The sequence below is a fragment of the Phyllobates terribilis genome, unplaced genomic scaffold (genome assembly GCF_046119375.1).
Source record: "Phyllobates terribilis strain yellow unplaced genomic scaffold, ASM4611937v1 Scaffold_8__6_contigs__length_399053987, whole genome shotgun sequence".
Taxonomy (NCBI): Eukaryota; Metazoa; Chordata; class Amphibia; order Anura; family Dendrobatidae; genus Phyllobates; species Phyllobates terribilis.
The window spans coordinates 144292988-144310060 of record NW_027362768.1 but is presented as its reverse complement, the minus strand read 5'-3'; the positions used below and the strand labels follow the sequence as shown (position 1 = coordinate 144310060).

The 17073-nt window shown below is 43.0% G+C and overlaps 1 protein-coding gene across 2 annotated transcripts in view; it reads left to right on the top strand.

Moving 5' to 3' along the window:
- GLIS1 (GLIS family zinc finger 1) overlaps positions 1 to 17073 on the top strand; it is a 169634-nt gene that overhangs the window by 133210 nt on the left and 19351 nt on the right. For both annotated transcript variants that reach the window (XM_073642620.1, XM_073642621.1), the window contains exons 4-5: positions 8530 to 8691; positions 15670 to 15780. In XM_073642620.1, the coding sequence (XP_073498721.1) occupies positions 8530 to 8691; positions 15670 to 15780 (273 nt within the window). The remainder of the gene's footprint in view (positions 1 to 8529; positions 8692 to 15669; positions 15781 to 17073) is intronic.

Here is a 17073-nt window from a genome sequence, read left to right as displayed (position 1 = left end):
GGACAGGGAGTTACGGCAAGTGATCAGGGCAGTCTCTGGGTAAGGGGTAGGTACGACCTGTGATGGCAGAGCCTCCGGGTAGGCTAGCAGGCAGATGGTAGATGTGTGCTCCCAGGTGAGCAAGCGAGAGTCTCTGGAATAGCAGGTGGTCACGGCACGTGACGGCGGAACCTCCGGGCTGGCAGGCAGGTAGGTAACGGAGAAGCGCTCCCAGGTGAGCGGGCAAGAGTCTCTGGAATAGCTGGTGGTCACCGCACGTGACAACGGGACCTCCGGGCTGGCAAGCAGGCAGGTAACGGAGATGCGCTCCCAGGTGAGCGGGCAAGAGTCTCTGAGATAGCTGGTGGTCACAGCACGTGACAACGGAGCCTCCGGGCTGGCAAGCAGGCAGATAACGGAGAAGCGCTCCCAGGTGAGCGGGCAAGCTGGTCCATAGACAGACTGACCGGAGTAGTAAGGCAGACCGTCGGACCTCAGGCAAGCAGGCAGGTAGCTGATATGCGCTCCCAGGTGAGCGGGCAGGCTGGTCCTTTAGACAGACTGACAGGAGTAGTAAGGCAGACCGTCGGACCTCAGGCTGGCAGACAGGTAACAAGTATTCAGGCAGGAATCAGGCAGGTAACTAGCAGGAAACTGGCAGGAAACTGGCAGGTAACTGGCAGGTAACTGGCAACGGGACCTGAGGGCTGAAGCACAGGTGAGACACAGGTGCAAACAACATTGCTCGGGCACCTCCATTTTGGAGGAGGTGCCTTATATATGATGAAGTCCTCCGGCCATTGGCCGGGGACTCCTTAGGACGGCGCGCGCGGCCCCTTTAAGAGGAGGGGAGCGCGCGCGCGCGCGCCCTAAGCACAGGGGCCGGGAAGGAGCGCGCGCTGAGAGCAGAGCGGGAGGAGGACGCCGGGAAGGAGCGCGCGCTGACAGCAGAGCGGGGAGAGGACGCCGGGCACGGAGCAGAGCGGTGAGGGGAGCAGCGTCCCTGCCTAGCAGAGGGCAGGGACGCCAGCGCTACAACGAGTGATTCTGACTAGTGATTTTGACGAGTGATTTTGACGAGTGATTCTGACTAGTGATTCTGACTAGTGATTCTGATGAATGATTCTGACGAGCGATTCTGACGAGCGATTCTGACGAATGATTCTGACGAGTGATTTTGACCAGTGATTCTGACGAGTGATTCTGACGAGTGATTTTGACGAGTGATTCTGACGAGTGATTTTGACGAGTGATTCTGACGAGCGATTCTGGCGAGCGATTCTGACGAGCGATTCTGACGAATGATTCTGACGAGTGATTTTGACCAGTGATTCTGACGAGTGATTTTGACCAGTGATTCTGACGAGTGATTTTGACCAGTGATTCTGACGAGTGATTTTGACGAGTAACTAATTAGGCACCCCATTGCGGGTATCTTAAAGTCACCTAAGGAAAAAAGCATATAGAACCCAATTTTGAGATCTTATCAATCACAGTTTTAAATTAAGTAAACGTCAAAGTTCTTAACCATTTATGTTCATGAGTGAACGACTGATATTTCCAGATATATTTTAATATGTGTATGGTGTAACGAAACATAGAGTACACATTCTCGCTACTATAGTTTGTCCGCTTTCTGTGAAAGAATAATTTGTTAATTCCAAAATGAAACCCTCAAAAGAGCTGAGAAAGCGCGGTCCCTGGCCTGGCTGAATAGGATCTTTGTTTGGAGCTGACGTAATGTATACACTAATTGTATATCTTGTATTAAGTTTGTAATGGTCGGGGCTGCATCACTTAATCAAAACACGGCCTGATGGCAGAAGGCTTAATTAGCTGCTTCAGTGGGAGCGCAGCTAGTTAAATATTGTGATTAGATTAATTAGAAGGGATTATGGTTACGTTTCTCGCTTCTGTACACTGTGAATTTTCCATGGTGGTCTGAGGCTTCACTTCTGTAATGCATAGCTTAACCCATAAATTGCCAGGAGTGTTTTCAATTTTGGTAACAGCCATACAGGGGATTTTCTGAAAATTCAGATTAACATGAAATCCATTATGGAATAATGCAAAACATATGATATTTTTGTCAGTTACAAATCTCATCTGATAAGCTTGCAATGTTCTATCCATTTAAAGCAGTTGTCCAGGACTAAACAATTGATGACCTATCCATAGGATAAAACCTAAGATAAAAAACAAAATGAGAAAATACCCTGCATTAACTAAATAAAAAGTAATAGAACATGTAAATAACATAGTGTACTTAGTTGACACTTTTTTGATAAAAAAAAGCGTAAATGCAATCCTACCACGACAAGGTGAACCCAATAAGGATGATCCTATCTCTAGTATTAAACCTCACCATGTGTCAGAAGACCTCAATATGGATGGGGAGGGGCAGGGAAGGACCCAAGCCGTACTGTACCCTATCTTATTTACATGTTTCGGCTCATTTCTTTGGTTTTGTTTTAGTTTCTTGTACTTTGTAGAAACAGAGAAGTGGCTCACCCTTTTTGAGCTGTGAATTTCTTCTATATACATTGGTGTGAAAAAGTGTTTGCCCCCCTCGACAACCATGCAAAAGAATAAGAAATCAGGAAGGGGGCAAACACTTTTTCACACCACTGTCGCTTCCCATGGGCAGGTGTCTGAACAGTCAGGCCTGGGTCCTGCTGTGCCCCCATCCATATTGAGGTCTCCTAACACATGGTGAGGTTTAGTACTGGAGAGAAGATAGTCCCAATTGGGTACACCTAGTTGGGGTGGGGTGGCTTTTACGCTTTTTTATCAACATATTGTAGAATAAGTACACCATGTTATTTACATGTATTATTACTATTTATTTATTTATTTACTACAGGGTATTTGCTCATTTTGCTTTTTATCCTAAGTTTTGTCTGTTAAATGGTTACAGTGTGAACGTGCACCTACACTTTGCACTTATACCAACATATGTTCTGGCTCATTTCCTTGGTTTTCCTACCCATAGGATAAGTCAACTATATGAGATTGGTGTGGGTCCGACAGCCAACATTCTCACGATCAGCTGATATTTGCTCCAGAATCGGCCAGATGTAAGCTGTGTACAGAGCAGAACACTGCAGCTCTATTCTATAAATTGTTCAGTAGCTGCTGCTGAGTACTGCAGTTTATCTCCCACTTACTTGATGGGTCATTAATTGCTTGGTCCCAGATAACCCCTTTAAGGCCATGACCCAAGTTGGTATACTGAACAGAACTTACATTGTTATAAGGCTTTATGATGATCCATGTTTGACTCAGTAGTCCCCTGTTGGGGTGCCCTTCAAAGTATTTACTTTCTGTCCTCTCTCTTCTATCTTGAATCACTTACATTCAAAAAGGGAGTGATAAGAATGATGTGAAGAACGTGGAAAAGATATATGTAATTGTTATCCACTAATGATTTTTAACTGTTTTATGTTGGCAGCTTGCATGTGTTACAATACATTGCAATCTGCTCAATGCCATTCAGTGAGAATCCCAACAGCCAGCTCCCTGTTGACTCAGCCTCCATCCCCGCTTGTCTTCTCCAGAACATGGCTATAGCTCAATTCTGATTATATTAAATAAGAATAAAGCTTAGATTCATGTCCTAAAAACGACAGAGGAGATCCAGGCTGTTTTATTTGCTGCTGAACAGCATTAGGCATCCTGCACTGAATTGTAATAAATGCAAGTTGCCCAAGAAAATTGGTTACATTTTCTAACCAAAACCAAAGGTATCCATAGCCTTAAAACATTTCTGTCTGTAGAGTCAGATTGCGTTCGAAGGTTCTGTTCATGTTTGGGACATTTGCATGCAAGGCATAATATGGGTCTAGTAAGTCCTAGTGTGGCACCCCAGGGGTCTGGTTTCCACAGTAACGGCAGTGTTATGTCTGAGAGCAGGTGGGAGGTCTCTTGGTCAGGAATCCTATGCATGCCACACCTCCTGCCCAGTCCTGGGAGGGGAAGAACTTCCCCTATAAAAACCTGGGGCTGAGGCAGGGTTAGACAGTTCAGACAGGGAGCTGTGGCTCCGGCTGGGCCCAGCTCCTGGGCCATGCCAGAAGTAGAGAAGAGAAGCAGCATAGGAAGAAACAACAGGAGCTCTGTGGGAGCAGTGTTACAAAGAGTCAGGGGCTGGCAGCTGCAGCGCTCGCCCTGACTGAGAAGATTTCTTACCGGACCCGGAGTCCGAGGCTGTGGGGACTAACTCCTACCCAGCAGCAGAATCCGTCAGGCAGGGGATTTCAGGTCCTCTGGCCAAGAAACCCGAAGGCACGGTCACACGCATGGGACCAGCACCGCCGTCGTGGAGCGGAAGCTACTAGAAGGCCCCGAGTCACCGGCCATACGGGTGAGCACCACACGGTACACTCAGGGACGTGGGCTACTTATACTCGCTTCTAGCAAGGTAGCCAGAAGAGTATCGTTAGTTTGGGAGGCCTACAACTCCGCCTGGCCAGGGGAGATCCCATCTGCTCAAGGACTGACCAGGCCCCAATCGCTAGCCAGTACTCCGGGAGGGTCTATCGTTGTCACCAGTAAAGACCCTGAACTACACCGTACCGTCTCTGAGTGGTTCCTGCTACCCCCATCATCCACATCGGCTGCCCTGAGGCCATACCCCTCCCGTTGGGGGTTATACCATCCCCGCTGCACCATCCTACCACCGGCCTCAGCGGTCTGCTCTGCAGCGGCAGCTCCAAAGCTGCATTCAACGGGTGGCGTAGTCATCCAACATCTACCGCTGATACAGCGCCACTTAGTCTGACTCCCTGGGCACGGACCGGATCACCGCCACGAGACTACAACCCTCAAGAGATCCGGCTCCGGGTAAGCTCCCGCATGCGCAACGCAGCGCGACACAGGCCCAGGGGCGCGTCACTAGTACATCTGTATGCCTACTATATGCCTACTATACCATATGGAGACATACTGTACAAAAGAATATTATGTATTACACCTACTTGCAGTGCCTATGGCTCCTTAGTACTGTGCCATATGTGTAAGGTCTTCTGTTGAATAGCATTAGGCACAAAACAAATAGTTTCTTTTTCACAACATAAGTGAATCAGCAGACAATCAAGTATAAACTTTTATGTAAAAAAAAACAACACAAATATATATTTCAAACATGATGCCTAAAATGTAGCTTAAAATTAAGAAATATGTATTCAGCAATATGAAAGAAAGATCAAATAATTTCTTTCTAATTTCTATGTCTACATCCAGACTCATAAATATAAAAATATAATACATGTAAATATGTTGCTTCCTATAAGATATATTTCTGGATACATTGAGACAATTATGTACTAGGGCAAAATATAAATATGTCTTATTCAAAAAGTTGTATCATTTGATTCAAATTCATTTTAAATTTCTGGACTAAAGTTTTTTATTAAAAAGTTTAGAGATAAGTTAGATGGAACTCCATTTAGCTTAACAGATTTTCTGGAGCATTAATCGGATTTGTTCCCAAAAAATTTGTGCAATCATGGTAAACTGATGCCAAGAATGGCCACGCTCAGTCTTTGCTCCCATCAGAGAAATGATCACTATTCACTCTCTCTTAGTGCATTTATTTAATATTAAAGTCATACAGCATTTACATTTGTCTACAATGTTACAGTACTTAAGAGAATAATTAGGAGCCTTGAGAGTAATCTGCTCTAATGTGTTTCATGGCCTCTATATATGTTAAATAGATGAATAGCGCGCGATGAGGGCACCGGAGGCAGAAGCCGAGGAGTAGATAGTAAATTGTCAGAGTCCAGACCTCCTCTGGTAACATCAGCACAAACACTGTGCCCCCGCCGGGAGCTTCATGGCTAAGCAGCTGCATGCAGCCGTACATCACCAAGCACAATGCTGAGCGTTGGATGGAGTGGTGTAAAGCCGCCACCACTGGACTCTGGAGGAGACATGTTCTGTGCAGTGACGGATCACACTTCTCTATCTGGCGTCTGATGGACGAGTTGGTGATTTCCAGAAGAACGTTACCCGCCTGACTACATTGTGCCCGCTGTACAATTTGGCGGAAGAGGGATAATACTATGGAGTTGTTTCCTAGGGTTTGGCAGTAGACCCTTAATTCCAGTGAAGGGAAATCTTAATAACAGACATTGTGGACAATTATAGCTTCCATAGGAACAGTTTAGGGAAGGCTCTTTTCTGTTCCCCATGACTGTGCCCAGTGCACAAGGTCCATATAGACATGGTTGGGGGGAGTTTTGTGTGGAAAAACATAAGCGGCCCCACAGAACCCGGACCTCAACTCCATCCAACACCTTTGGGATGACCTAGAATGAAGATTATGAGCCCGGCCTCTCTTCTTCTCTGACCTCACAAATGCTCTTCCGGATGAATAGGCAAAAATTTCAACAGGCCCCTCCAAACTTTTGGACAAAGTGTTCCTAGGGGAGTGAGAGCTGTTATAGCTGCAAAGGGACCGACTCCATATTAATTCCTTTGGATGTAGAATGAGAGGCCATAAAAGCTCTGGTAGGTGTAATGTGTAGTGTCCCAATACTTTAGTCCATATAGTGTAGATGTCACGCACAGTGTAGGAAAGACAAAGTGTGACATGAAGGGATGAGGGGAAGGGAGCCCAGACACTAGGGAAAGGGGGAGTGGAGACCTCCTAGGCTGATCTGCAATCACCCTGTCGCACCTACCGTCCCTATATTGGTTCCTCACCAATCACCACACAGGAACTTATCCCTGTATTTCCCTAGTGCTTGGCCCTGGATAGGGAAGGGGGGGTGAGCGCTAGTCAATCCCCACTGACAACTAAAGACAGCAAGGGAGACAGACACCGGGGAAGTAACTTATCTTGAGTCAACTTCAGAGAGATGGCACACACGTCCTCTTAGCACCAGAGAGGAAGAAAGAACTGCACTTGCTCCAAGCCTTCACAAGGGGTTATGTGAATATCACCGACACCTCCCTCTAGCGACATCCAATATTTAAACACCCAGCCTGGGTGTCAATTAGCCGGAGGAAGGTAGCCGCTGGGTCCTAGAGTGAGACAGCTAAGAAGGTGCCTGTAATGCCAAATTAAGAGATCTTCTGCAACTAACTGCAGGGCGACTGTCTGTCACTTCTGACACACCCGTGACAGCAGATAGGTATACAGTATTGTAAAACTGGAATGTCATTTTATGATAAAAACACAGATATAATTTATAAGCTATTCAGTATATTTCTTACCCAAATACATGAAATATTTTCACAGCATGTAAACTGAAGGCTCATAACATCCAAAAAATTCAACAGTACAAATAGAAATTCAAACATTGCCTTTTTTAGGAGTCTTCATAAAGAAAACTGTGAAATTCTCAAATGGGTTTAATTAAAAGTCTCTTAATATAGCGATGCATCTCCCAGCGCTCAGTAAACTATCGCCAATAAATCTTCAAATGCAAATCAGGCAAAAATGGATATTTTACATTCTAAGCGCTTGTAGTAATAGCAGGTTATTTAACTTGTATATAAAGCAGTTATTTTTAAGGCTTGAGAGAACCACTACTTATTTATTAAAATCACAAGCAGATTACAGAAAGGGTTGTTTGCCAAATTTCAATCTGTTTCTTCTACTATCAACCACTGACAGCCGCAGATTGCCAGGTACCTGGGAACCACTCCCTGTCCAGCCATTCAACGCAGACATCTCTTCTTCTTTGTTGTGAATCCTGCCAGTGCTGAGCTATGCTGGATCAATGACTATTCAGATGGGCACTGAATAACAATATTCATATGGACACTGTTTGTTAGTATTACTGTATGGCACTACTATTTTTGGCACTGTATGGAAATATTCAAAATGTGTGACACTGGTAACGGTATGACATCATTGGTCTGAGCACTATATGTTAATGTTTAAATGTGCACATTTTGGTACTACTATTAATACAGGCCCTGAATGGTACTTTTTATATTTGCACTTTTTGGTACTATTAATATGAGCAATGTATGGTACTTTTTATATTTACGCTTTTGGGTACTATTAATACGGGCTCTTTATGGCACTTTTTATATTTGCACTTTTTGGTACGATTAATAAGGGCACTTAAGATTAAATTAGAAACCTAGTGTCATACAGCCACGTCTCACTTTTTCATTTATTTTTTGGCCTGTGTGTGTGTATTGTATGTAAGCATGTGTATGAGTCTACTTCATAAACAAAGTTATTTGGCAATATTAATAAATCAATTAACATTACATCTACCTATTATAAGTGGACCAGGCTGACAGCTCTTATACACACTGATACATTAAAATAAGGCCATCATCATTGTGACCAGGACCAGGTTAAGACTGTTTTCCGCGTCTGAATGCAAGCATGACATTTTTCCATTCACTGATAAAATATTGGACGCTGGGCCAATTTACTAGTGTATGGCCAGCATAACTGAGGACATTTCCCTTCCCCACTTTTAGTCCTATCTGCTTGGTGCAAATCCATGCCGATTTAAAATATATATTAAATTCTTGCAGTTTTTTTCTAAAGATAAAGTATTATATTTTTTTTTTTCGCAGTTTGAAGGTTGCAATAAAGCATTTTCCAGGCTGGAAAACTTGAAAATTCACCTACGTAGCCACACTGGAGAAAGGCCGTACGTGTGTCAACATCCCGGCTGTCTAAAAGCCTTCAGTAACTCCAGTGACAGAGCAAAGCACCAGAGAACCCATCAGGACACGGTAAGAAATGTAGACAAGAAGAACACGAGATGTTTACACCCAGGAAATCAATATATTACCAGTATGCATTCTCAAAGGGTTATTCCCATCTTCTTAGATGGATATTATTGGCTACTGCTTGTAAAAACAAACACTTTTTGTAATTTACTACTTATTAAAATTTGCAGCCAATTTTCAGATATTGACGCGTTCTTTCGTTTACAGCTTGTTGCCTTGGAGGCCGACCACCTCTGCTGTAAAGCTTGTAAGCACTGCTTTAAAGCTAGTCAGGATTAGGAGATCACAGCTCCTGTGATCCCGGCCAGCTTCAAAACAGTGCTTACAAGCTCAATAGAAAAGAGATTGTAAGCCCTGCATATTTTCTGCTGTCTAGCAGCGAAGGTTGGTCTCTAAGGCAATGAGCTGTAAACAAAAGGAAAGTGTGAATATTTCAAAAATTACTGAGAATTTTAATAATCAGTAATTTGAAAAATTGCTTGCATTTACAAATACTGTTTAATAATACCTATTTATGAAAATGATAATAAACCTTTAAAATGATATTTTTATGAGTTTTTGCCTTTGATAAAATAATGCAATATTCTATTCAGCCACTTAGTAGATTTTTGCTTTTAGGGAAGCAGAGTGAAAACCAAAATGACCACCATTATACAATTAACCGGCTTTCGTATGTGGCACTAAAGAGCCAGATTTTTTTCCTCATCAAGGAAAGCTTATTTGCATACTTTTCCCTATGAGGCATTTGCATCTGCAAGGAAAAACAGTACCCCGGCCTGCACCTTCTTAAGACATCTTTCATGCAGCAAACTAGTTTCCTGCTCTATACTCATAAAGGGTGCCTACCTTGAAACAGTTGTTTTTGCTGGTTGTTGTTTCCTTTTGGCTAAATATCCTTACTGCCATCTATCTTCAATAAATTAGACTATGAAGCCGGCATTCTACATCCTAAAGTAGAGTTAAGTTGCATGTTCTTGCCCCATGATGCATTGCCTGGCCTATAAGTCCCGACTATGTATACAGTTTGTGTACTGATCAGTGGGTTAAGTGATACAGAGGTTACAGATGGCAACAGATTGCACCTGAAGGCACCCAAGACACCTGTCTTTTTTGCTTACATATTCATTAGGGGTTAACAAAATATGTCTCCAAATGACTCCAAAGTCTAACTCAAAACTGTAACTTCTTAAATGTATGCAGGGACTGACTGACTGACCATTAGGGTATGGCAGAGTGTCCATGTTCGTTCCCTGATCAATTTAAAGGGGTTGTCCACTATTCAGACAACCCCGTCTTAATCCATATGTGTCTCCCCAGTAAAATAACAACACCTATACTCACCTCTGGTGCTGGTGCCGTTCCAATGGTGTCGGCATTGGCTCTTGCAGGGCTCGCGTGACATTATTATGTCACGCAATCCCTGCGGCCAATAAGCACTGGCTTCACTCTCCTCTCCTACAGACGTAATTGACATCCGGAGGAGATGAGAGAGCAACTGTCACTCTGATCTCTGATGCCTGATGTGTCTGAAGGAGAGGAGAGTGAAGCCAGTGCTGTTTGGCCACAGGACTCGCGTGATATAACAATGTCACGTGAACCCTGGGAGAGCCAGTGCTGACATTGCTGGAACGGAGCCTGAACCAGAGCTAAGTATAGGTGTTGTTATTTTACTGGGGGAAAACCTGGGGATTGAGAATGGGTTGTCCGAGTAGTGGACAACCCCTTTAAGTCATTATTAAAGGGATTTGTCAACATTCTGCCCCCTCAAATACCAGGCTTCTCTGCCTTCCTGTTGATTGACAGTGCTCTCTCGCGCACGCACACACTGACAGTACTGGAGCAAAGCGTGCTCACACACAGTGACAGTGCAGGACTCGAGCGGGTGCTCACAGCCCTCTTTTCTCTCTCAGGCTGCACACTGACTACACTTATGGGAGTGAGTGTAGCGAGCATCCACAGCAGACAGGGGAGAGGGATGTGTGCATGCCTGCTTAGCCTTTGCACTGACAATGAGCACACGCGCTCACACGCCTTGACAGCGAGCGCTGTCAATCAATGTCGAATGAGATGGTAAGGCATAGCAATTGAGAGAGGCAGAACATTGCACGCCACACCAAGCACTCTAGTTTGCATATTGAATAAAGATCATTTTATGGACAACAAAGGCACGAGAAGCTAGACTACAGCTATAATTTTTATAGAGCCTATGTCCCTTATTTTATCTGCTAATTTAAAATGAGTTTTGGGGGTGACAAACTCCCTTTTAATTTTAGGTACAGAGCCTGCAAAAAAAAAATGAAAATGCCAATAAGTGTTCTTCAAATGCATTTTATTAATCAAAATCAAATGTATCATGGCTATAGTGACTGCTGATGTCCCATAAGCTTTCCCCATCTCAGATCACTCCCACTCCACCGCTGGATATATGTATTATGCCTACACAGACCATATTTATTAGTCACAACAGTCTCATAATTAAGCCAAAATTTGTTCCCACGACACACCCACTTAGTTCCTTGGCCTGAATATTAATCGCGAGTACTATGAGAGCATGTCATGTCATGCTGCCCAAAATGCAAAGTACGAAAAACAAAGCAATAAAAATGTGAATATAATCAAATGTTATACATTTATTCATTCCATAAATTAGACTAAAAGGATTACTGGGAACGTAGAATTGTAGCATTACCGAATATGGTGCTAGAGCCAAAGCAAAAAAGCAAACAAACCATAGAATGATCTATATTTAATGGGATATCTATGACTTAATAACCGCTGGCCCCAATCAATGGTAAATAATCATGTGTAATGCAAGATTGTGGCCTTGTGTGCCAGCGAATATAACAACGTATAGGCTGCTGTACTAAGTGACACTTTACTGACAGTAATGCATTAAGGTTTAACAAAGCCTCAAATAAACTTTATATAAAGCTTTTTACATAGACAGAATGAAACAGATAACAGATATGGGGGGAAGTAGAGAAACAAAGTAAGAGAAAACCATAGAGACAGAGAAGAAGAGAGAAGGAGCTCAGCCTCGGTTGGCCTCCACCCCATCACTACAGAGTGGTGAGGACCTATGCAGGACTCCCCCCCCCCCCAGAGGAACAGCATTGCAAGCAAGCATGGGGAAGAAAAGGGACATAGAAAGGACCATATAGGGTGAAGGCAACGAAAGCCTCTCCTGTTGGGGTTGGGATTGTGTTGGGACCTTATTTTGATCCTTGATATGCGGCCTTAATAATCGGGATCCTATTCAGATCTTTGCTATAAACAGTGGCGTAACTTGAGTGCAAAAACTTCAATGGGACCCCCAACTATTGCAAATATTTAATAGTATTGGTCTTAGGCTCCAGGATCCGGGTGTGATTACAACCCCTGCACCTATTATAGTTATGCCCCTTGCTGTGAGACCTCTTCTTTTTCACTCCTAGTAAAATTTGCACCATTATTACCTCCTCTAACCCATTGAGCACTATCATCAATAGCGTCAGGCTCCAAAAGTTTTCTTGGCAAGTAAAAAAATGCACTTAAAAAAGGCTCGGAGTGGGTTAAAACAATGAAAAAAGCAAAACACATGAATCCCCTGCCTTTCTTGTTCTGCCGCTCTGCCTGGTTCTCCGCTGTCTTTACTTCTTCCTGCAGCAATGATTCCTTAACACAAGGACTTGCATAGTTGCCAACATTTCAGGGGATGTTTATATCCCATCCCCAACCTCACCCTACCCCAGTTTGCCTCAAGACACCCATTTTTATGTAAACTCTGCCCTGTTTCTGCCCAGGTATCCCGGAAAATCTGAGACAGTTGGCAGGTATTAGGAACACGTAACCACATCAACAATGTAGCAGGAATTAGGCGAAACATTTGAAGCTCCAGGACTTCAATATAAAATCTGAGCCAAGACCCATAAATATCAAGCACTTTTCATATTACCCTTGTCATCCTATGTGGTACAAGGGACACTGAGTCCCATAGGGGCTTAGGCTTTGATGTGATTTCAACCTCTGCATCCTGTATAGTTAGAACCCAATGTTAGAGATGGGCAATTCGATTTGTGCTACCCTGATCCAGGACCCAGCCCAGTCCTCTGGGGCAGCCGGTCTTCACTTCTGTGTCCAACATCCTTGGTGCCTCTGGTGCTTATTAGGCCCTGAACATCATAATGGCATAATCTGCTTTGCCACAGAGGACCAGACTGGACGTCGGACCATGACAGTGCGAAACAAATTGCTCATCTCTACCTAACATATATTCGGTTCTATGAAACTTTTCAAAACTAAATTAAATACATCCCTACATAAAAAAATTAATGTAATATATACAAAATGCTGTTTATGTTTTCTATATGTAATAAGCAGAGCTTCACTTTATTGATTGCTGCTACTATGGACTGTACTTTCTGACTTTACTGACATAATCTGTCTTTTTCTTTTCTTTCTCTGAAATATAATATATTGTATCTGCAGAAAGGTAAAGTAAAACATTCCTTATAACCTTTGTTGTATCTGTAACATGAGCATACACTACCCCTGTGGTAAATGTATTACACATGAATAGCAAATCATGTCTTTACTCTTAAAGGGTTATTCCTAAAAAAATAAAGTTATCCTCTATCCACATAAGAGGGGATAACATGTAGATCTCTGTGGATTCAACCTCTGGGACCCCCTCCCCTGAAAAGGGGGCTCTGCAGCCCCGTCAGGAATAGAGCGGAGATGCGCATGCTCGGACTCCCCTCCATTTATTGTTAATGGGGCTGGCCAGTGAAAGCTGAGACCAGCGCTCTTTTCTCTCCAGCAGTCCCATAGACAATGAATGGAGCGGAGGTTAAACACGCGCACCGCCACTTTATTCCCAACTGGACTGCAAAGCTCCAATCACACAATCTCTAGGGCTTCCCCCAATTATTGATACATTTTTGGGGTATGTGCATTTTGGTCTTTTTTTTAATGCATTACTGCAAATCTGTTGGTTTAATTTTTTTCTCTTTACAGTTTTCATCGTGTAGGTTAATTCATTTTATATTTTGATCTGACTTTTATAGATGCGGTGATACCAAATATGTGAGTTATTTAAATTATTTTTAAGTTGGGAAAAGGAGAATTTTAAACATTTTTTCTACTTTATTTTTTAATTTCATCGCTTGCTCTATATACACCGCGTGCAGAATTATTAGGCAAATGCGTATTTTGATCACTTCGATACTTTTTATACATGTTGTCCTCTTCCAAGCTGCATAGGCTTGAGAGCCAACTACCAATTAAGTAAATCTGGTGTTGTGCATCTCTGTAATGAGGAGGGGTGTTGACTAATGACATCAACACCCTATATAAAGTGGGCTTAATTATTAGGCAACTTCCTTTCCTTTGGCAAAATGGGTCAGAAGAGAGATTTGACGGGCTCTGAAAAGTCCAAAATTGTGAGATGTCTTGCAGAGGGATGCAGCAGTCTTGAAATTTCCAAACTTTTGAAGCGTGATCACCGAACAATCAAGCGTTTCATGACAAATAGCCAACAGGGTCGCAAGAAGCGTGTTGGCCAAAAAAGGCGCAAAATAACTGCCCATGAATTGAGGAAAATCAAGGGTGAAGCGGCCAAGATGCCATTCGCCACCAGTTTTTCAGAGCTGCAATGTTACTGGAGTATCAAAAAGCACAAGGTGTGCGATACTCAGGGACATGGCCAAGGTAAGGAAGGCTGAAAAACGACCACCTTTGAACAAGAAACATAAGATAAAACGACAAGAATGGGTCAAGAAATATCTTAAGACTGATTTTTCAAAGGTGTTATGGACTGATGAAATGAGAGTGACTCTTGATGGGCCAGATGGATGGGCCAGAGGCTGGATCAGTAAGGGGCAGAGAGCACCACTCCGACTCAGACGCCAGCAAGGTGGAGGTGGGCTACTGGTATGGGCTGGTATCATCAAAGATGAACTTGTGGGACCTTTTCGGGTGGAGGATGGAGTGAAGCTCAACTCCCAGACCTACTGGCAGTTTCTGGAAGACAACTTCTTCAAGCAGTGGTACAGGAAGAAGTCGGTATCGTTCAAGAAAAACATGATTTTCATGCAGGACAATGCTCTATCACATGCATCCAACTACTCCACAGCGTGGCTGGCCAGTAAAGGTCTAAAAGAAGAAAAAATAATGACATGGCCCCCTTGTTCACCTGATCTGAACCCCATAGAGAACCTGTGGTCCATCATAAAATGTGAGATCTACAGGGAGGGAAAACAGTACACCTCTCGGAGCAGTGTCTGGGAGGCTGTGGTGGCTGCTGCACGCAATGTTGATCGAAAACAGATCAAGCAACTGACAGAATCTATGGATGGAAGGCTGCTGAGTGTCATCATAAAGAAAGGTGGCTATATTGATCACAATTTTTTTTGTTTTTGTTTTTGCATGTCAGAAATGTTTATTTCTAAATTTTGTGCACTGATATTGGTTTAGCTGGTGAAAATAAACAAGTGAGATGGGATTATATTTGGTTTTTATTAAGTTGCCTAATAATTCTGCACAGTAATAGTTACCTGCACAAACAGATATCCTCCTAAGATAGCCAAATCTAAAAAAAGCCCACTCCAACTTCCAAAAATATTAAGCTTGGATATTTATGAGTCTTTTGGGTTGATTGAGAACATAGTTGTTGATCAATAATAAAAATAATCCTCTAAAATACAACTTGCCTATTAATTCTGCACACAGTGTAGTGCAATACTGCACCAGCAACCCAATCATTTAACGCCAGCTGCATTTAAATGGTTAAACTGCAACAATTGGAGCTCAGGTCTGGTCACTGGTGTCAGTGTATGGTGCGGGCTCAGCTCATGATGTTCTACTACATCCTACGTTCGGAAGGGGTTTTGAATACTGAACACTATTATTTTGCTTTGTTGTTTATATAGATATGAATAATTTTGCAAAGTCATTTTTATAGAAAAAATAAAATGTCTACTATTTTTCTAATTCCTACCACAGAAGCCGTATGCCTGTCAGATACCTGGCTGCTGTAAACGCTATACAGACCCCAGCTCACTACGGAAACACGTGAAGGCGCACACCGTAAAAGAGCAGCAGCTGCGCAATAAGGTACTAGAACCACAGGAAAAGTGTATGGAAAGCGTTGTGCGACAAAGTCACTGGCAAAGTACTAGAGGAGAGATATGCAGCACTGAGGTTGTTAGCTGCAGTAATATAAATGTAGGAAAAATGATCTCAGCAGTGCTGAGAGGGGTTAATCAGCCATGTTTATCGCTAGGATGATTGAACAGCTGTAGAGTAGCAGGAGTCCAGAGGATAAATATCCAGCTTTCTAGGGCATTTTGTGTGGGTGGGTCTGGAGGTGAAAGCTCTGGAGCGGTGTTTTCGTGTTAAGGAAAGCTGGACCTTGTGTTATATGTTCCTGAAGCGGACATATTCCCATAGCAACAAGGACTGTGCCATACATCAGGTTTTTGTTTTCCTGTTAGGCCAGGAAAGCCATGTTTGTTTTGCTAACGTTGCACTGGTTTTATGCAGTACTTTTAATAAAAGCAGTGTAAGACTTAAAGAGACAGTGTTCCTGTGTCTACCTCTATATGCAGACGAGTGAGTTGATCTACCACAGTTGCTACAATGATATACCATCAGTCAGGAGGACAAGAGAGCTTAGATAATACATTTCCATAGCCAAAACTGTTAGGCTATGATCAAAACCGGTAATTTCTTGTGCAAATTTTTGCGACTCAAAAGTGGTGTGCGCAAAATTGTAGACTTGACCAGTATTGATCAGATTGTCAGATTAAAAACGCCAGTGCAATCTTTGTGACAAAAATTTGATGGCAATTGGATGCCATCCATATGCTGTCCATTTTTTTATGGTTGATAGGAAAAGCGGAAAAAAAAAATTTTCTCATCGGAAAAAAGCTGATGAAACTCAGACCAAACTCTGCTGACTCTCTGTTGAAACTCTGATCAAAAGCACTGATGAAACTTGGTCCGTTTTTCTCATGTATGAAAAAACTTACGTCTGAATGAGCCCTTACTCCAAAATGCTGAAGCTTTTAAAGGAAACCGTCTGAAAAATGTACAGGGGAAGAAAAGTCTGGAGTGGCTGCATGCTGACTTCTCCCCATCTGAATTAATTGATAGATCTCTCCTTATCTGAATTTAGTAATAGACATGTTCTATAAGTCAAGCCCAACAAGGAGGAGTTAGAAGAAGCCTCTTAATGAACACGTCTTCCCCTACCCAGTTCTCTCTAAAGCAGGGATGTCAAACTCAAACACACAGAGGGCCAAAATTAAAAACTACGTCAAAGTCGTGGGCCAACCAGTATACAGTATAATGGGCCCCACATAGTCCTCCTTATAGAATAATGGCCCCACATAGTCCTCCATACAG